The sequence below is a fragment of the Entelurus aequoreus genome, linkage group LG16, assembly GCF_033978785.1.
Source record: "Entelurus aequoreus isolate RoL-2023_Sb linkage group LG16, RoL_Eaeq_v1.1, whole genome shotgun sequence".
NCBI lineage: Eukaryota > Metazoa > Chordata > Actinopteri > Syngnathiformes > Syngnathidae > Entelurus > Entelurus aequoreus.
The window spans coordinates 40,199,410-40,204,409 of record NC_084746.1 but is presented as its reverse complement, the minus strand read 5'-3'; the positions used below and the strand labels follow the sequence as shown (position 1 = coordinate 40,204,409).

Sequence of the window (5,000 nt, the reverse complement as noted above, 5' to 3'; positions counted from 1 at the left end):
CTTATTGAGTCTGTTTAGCTGATTGGAGAGTTCGCTTGCGCAGCAAGTGGGTCCATGACGAGGACTTCTGTTTTGTTTAATCAGCCGTTTTACTGCCGTGTTACAGACATCGTTTGGAAACAATAAAGGTATGTATATAAACATTTACAAAATATTTCTGTGTAAATATTAATTTTGCATTGAATATATCTGCGGCTTATTGTCCAGTGTGGCTAATATATGAAAAAGTATTTTTTTGCTTGAAATTTGGTGGGCGCGGCTTATATACAGGTGCGCTCTATAGTCCGAAAATACGGTAATTTTAGTTCTACACAATCAGTTTTGCCCTCCTTTTCTCTATTATTATTTATCACTTTCTTGTAGTCTACTTTTCTTATTTCATATCTATGTGATTGTATTTTGTCAATACAATTTTTCATTTTGTGCCACTTCTACACAAGTCCAACTTCGTCTTATGTTCTATGATTAGGAGCCCCCTCACTTCTGCAAACATATTATTATTACATTATTAATATTTGACATATTTTACACCTCTTCACGCAAAAATGATATCATTAGGACAATCATTGGTACTTTAATCTTTAATCTTAATCTTTAAAATAGTAACCGAGGTATTTGCTGACCTGCTTATCTGGAAAGCAGGTACCCAAGAAGACCCTCAAGTTCAGAAAACAAGATGTGTTGCCATGGAAACCCAAACAAAATCGAGACATCAAACAGCATGGGCGAAGGTGTGCCGGACAACATGTTGAGACCTCCTTTCTCAAAACCGAAGGCTAAGATCCTATTTTGGCACGGTAAAATAATAATAATAATGCTGCTCGGTGAGTATTTATTAGACATAAACACACTTCTTCACTAGACTTCCAGTGGAAATGTGATGTTTATATGCCCATTCAGCCCCCCCTGTCATTTTATGCAAATGTGCAATGGCCATGAACAGCTCAGCTCTCATGTACAATCCCTCCTTGATCAGCCTTAAATGCTTCCAGACATGACCGCCATGTTTGACAAGTTCCATTGAGTAGGACTCATTAATATTTGTATCCCCAATGACCTGTTTACTACCTTCTAAATACAGTTTCTAACAATACGAGAGACGTCTGGACATGCAATAACACCCTTTACCCTTGTGAATGCAGAGTAACGCTGCCTGAGGTTGAGCCAATCAGCGGCCATGATGCTGCACAGCCTGTTCTGATTGGTTGGATTTGAATAGTTTTAGTCCGTTTAGCCATTTTTGATGCTCATTTTTCAGTTCAGTTCCAGTTTATTTGGAACATGCATACGACACAAAGTCATGCATCACATATTTCCACTTGTTTCATTACAGCACGTCCGAAAAGGAGTAGGAAGAAGCGGAGCTTATTCAATCCCTTTTCATACCATAGCAGTTTTATCCCATTTCCTTGTTCTCTGTTACAGAACAGTGAATAGATTAATAATAAATATAGTAGGTAAACAAATATTAAGGGGGAAAAACGTTGTAGAATATTCCCCAAGAAAAAAGGGAAAAAAATCAGCGACATGTATTAGAAATGACCCTTAGCAGAATTGTATTTATGATCGTGAGAAGCCAAAATCGAAATTTAGTTCAAAAGGAGATGAATTATGCAGCCCGAGCCTCATTTATAAGTTACAAATACACATAATTAGATTATTACTACTATAAATTCCAGACTATAAGTCTCTACTTTTACCCTACACTTTGAACTCTGTGGCTTATAAAACGGTGCAGCTAATTTATGGATTTTTCTTCTCTGACGGCCATAATACAACAAAAACGCAAATACACTGAGAACGCGCGTTATTGTTTGTGCTATGGCGTTATCTTTTGGACGAGTTCCCTTACAGCAGGCGCTGCGGTGTCCTTCCATTTAGTGCGTTCCACTAAATGCAAGGGACAAATTATTAGCGTGAAACTCTGTGAATTACAGTTATTAGAGTTAAAACATTTTTTTTTTTTTTCGTACATTTATGGAAAATCGACAAAAAACTCCAAAAAAAAAGATTAACGTTCTTAAATAGCCTAATACTTTCTGCTGTTGAGTGACTAGGAAAAAAATTGGGTAACACTTTAGTATGGGGAACATATTCACCATTAATTAGTTGCTTATTAACATGCAAATTAGTAACATATTGGCTCTTAAATAGTCATTATTAAGTACTTATTAATGCCTTATTCTGCATGACCTTATTATATAACCAGTAAGCCATTAACTAAGAGTCTTCCCTCAATAACCTCAGAATTACTGTTTATTAGTAACCCTAACCTTAACCCTTATATGTTCCCCTAGTGTCCAAATAACTCTAAATTAAGTCTTTGTTACTTAGAATATGTTCCCCATACCAAAAATTGTAATAGAAAATTGTGTTTATTTTAATCTTGCATCCATGCCTTCATCTACTGCAGGGGTGTCCAAAGTGCGGCCCGGGGGCCATTTGCGGCCCGCAACTAATTGTTTACCGGCCCGCCACACATTCTGGAAATACTATTGTAAAAATAAAAAAGAACATTAAAAAAAGTGGAATGAGAAAAAGTTGCAATGATGACACAAAAGCTGCCATGCAGGCTGTTTTTTTTCCTCTTTTGTCTTTCTTCATTTTTGTTTTTTTGCCATTGCTCAAAAAAAAAAAAAAAAGACAAAAAATCCATGTTATAATGAATTCTTTTCAGGGCTCCAATTACTTCAAATATTTCACTTTAAAATGTTTTATGTGGTAAATATTGCATATATTGTGTAGTGGCCATATAAAAACATCAAAGTTTTCTTTGACAACAGCGCATAAAACAAACAAAATAATAGTTCCAGCATAAAATCGACAGATATATCTGAAGTTGATCTCGTAACTTAAGTGTTGAAAGTAGAAGAAAAACCTAATAAAAATGTATCACTTTATGAGTGGGGCACCTTTTGGATCCCAAATATATTTAGTGATTTTTTATTTATCTTTTCACTGTGATTACTCAAAAATATGAAATAATTAAAATCAATGGTATCCTGCATTATTGATCTTTTAGGGCTCTAATTACTAAATACTGCATATTTCAGTTTTACTATAAAAAAAACTAAGTTGTTTTTGACAGAAAAGCCATAAAACATTTTTTTAAATTTGTACTACTTTATATCAACTTGAAGTTGATATAGAGATTTACTGTAAGCGTTAAATAATTTAAAAAAATAATAATCTGACTTATTTTTAACATTTTAATGACTGAGACCCTTTATGGTCCCCGGGACCCCTAAAGGTAAAATAAATTTAAAAAAATGCATATATTTTGTTATGGTTTGAAAATTAAAAATATCAAAATGGCCCCCACATGCTTTAATTTTTCCGTGTGCGGCCCTCATTGGAAAAAGTTTGGACACCCCTGGTCTACTGCCTCATTCTTTTCAGTCTGCCCACCGCTGATTGCACAAACTGACATGACTCCACTAAACGCTTCAAGCTTCACAGGCTTTACTTCAAGCATCTTGTGATGACTTCTTTCTGCCGCCCGAGTGTTTTATTTATCGCGTGCAGACGTCTCCAAGGCCCACCAACACGGCGAGGAACGCCGCATGCTTACATTGGTGCACAAACAAGGGATGCAAGATGTTGGCCATGTTGCAAAGCTTGTTAGATATCAAAGTCACAAGGTAATGGAGGATTTACAGGGAATCTTACGTTCTTGGCCCCGGCGTTGATCAGCATGACGGCCAGCAGGATCAGAGGGAGCAGCCGCGTTCTTCCTCCCATGGCTTGTCAGATCAGAAGTGAGAGGAGCCTTAGGGAACATCGGATGCGGACGCTCTCAAGTCACCAATACTTTCACATTCATTGTGAGAGTCACTGAGCAACTTGACCCTGACGAAGGGGAGGCGCCCAAACATCCTCCTCCTCATCCTCACTTCAGCTGCAGCGGATTAGATTGCATTTGGTCGGACATCATCCCGCCAAGATTGACTTGAAGGTAAGTCGTCCAAGTGTGCGCCATGGACCTTATAGAGAATAATTACATGTTTTACTTCCTGGAAGGGTTATTTGGCGTCTTCATTCCGTGTTTGCATTGAGGTGGCGCCACCTGTTCACCCGTCAGCCAAGATGTCACCTGCTGCCCTCAGGTGAGCACCAGACTGTGTTTCAGCTACTAATTCAAACATGTCATTCAAACCTGCTTCATTGAACATGTTTACTTTATTTGGTTCGCCTTTTCTTCCTCAATGCTTCAATGGTGGCGCCTCTGCACTTTTTCACCATAGGACACCTTTTTTTTTTCCCACTTTCTGTTCCGCTTAAATCAGTGGTCGTCAAACGTCCCACCTCAGAAAACACTTGGCTCTCCAAGGACCACCATAACATTAAATACAGTAGGGTAGTAGACCTAAGTATTCATTAAGTACCACCATAATGACAACATTAAAATACAATAATGTAGTAGACCCAAGTATTCATTAATTACCACCATAATGACAACATTAATTATAGTAGTGTAGTAGACCTAAGTATTCATTAATTACCACCATAATGACAACATTAAAATACAGTAGTGTAGTAGACCTAATATTCATTAAGTACCACCATAATGACAACATTAATTACAGTAGTGTAGTAGACCTAAGTATTCATTAAGTACCACCATAATGACGACATTAAATACAGTAGTGTAGTAGACCTAAGTATTCATTAAGTACCACCATAATGACGACATTAAATACAGTAGTGTAGTAGACCTAATTATTCATTAAGTACCACCATAATGAGAACATTAAAAAGGAGTAGTGTAGTAGACCTAAGTATTCATTAAGGAACCACCATAATTACAACATTAATTACAGTAGTGTAGCAGACCTAAGTATTCATTAAGTACCACCATAATGACAACATTAAAATGCAGTAGTGTAGTAGACCTAAGTATTCATAAAGTACCACCATAATTACAACATTAATTACAGTAGTGTAGTAGACCTAAGTATTCATTAAGTACCATCATAATGACAGCGTTAAATACAGTAGTG

At 36.8% G+C, this 5,000-nt stretch overlaps 2 protein-coding genes across 2 annotated transcripts in view; one reads left to right on the top strand and one right to left on the bottom strand.

Moving 5' to 3' along the window:
• The window catches only part of LOC133630943 (collagen alpha-5(IV) chain-like), a 36,407-nt gene extending 32,582 nt beyond the window's left edge, over window positions 1-3,825 (bottom strand). The window contains exon 1 of the mRNA XM_062022820.1: window positions 3,670-3,825. Within this exon, the coding sequence (XP_061878804.1) occupies window positions 3,670-3,741 (72 nt within the window). The 5' untranslated portion in view covers window positions 3,742-3,825. The remainder of the gene's footprint in view (window positions 1-3,669) is intronic.
• LOC133630947 (collagen alpha-4(IV) chain-like) overlaps window positions 3,778-5,000 on the top strand; it is a 43,121-nt gene continuing 41,898 nt past the window's right edge. Inside the window, exons 1-2 of the mRNA XM_062022832.1 lie at window positions 3,778-3,955; window positions 4,021-4,106. Coding sequence (XP_061878816.1) covers window positions 4,087-4,106 — 20 coding nt within the window. The 5' untranslated portion in view covers window positions 3,778-3,955; window positions 4,021-4,086. The remainder of the gene's footprint in view (window positions 3,956-4,020; window positions 4,107-5,000) is intronic.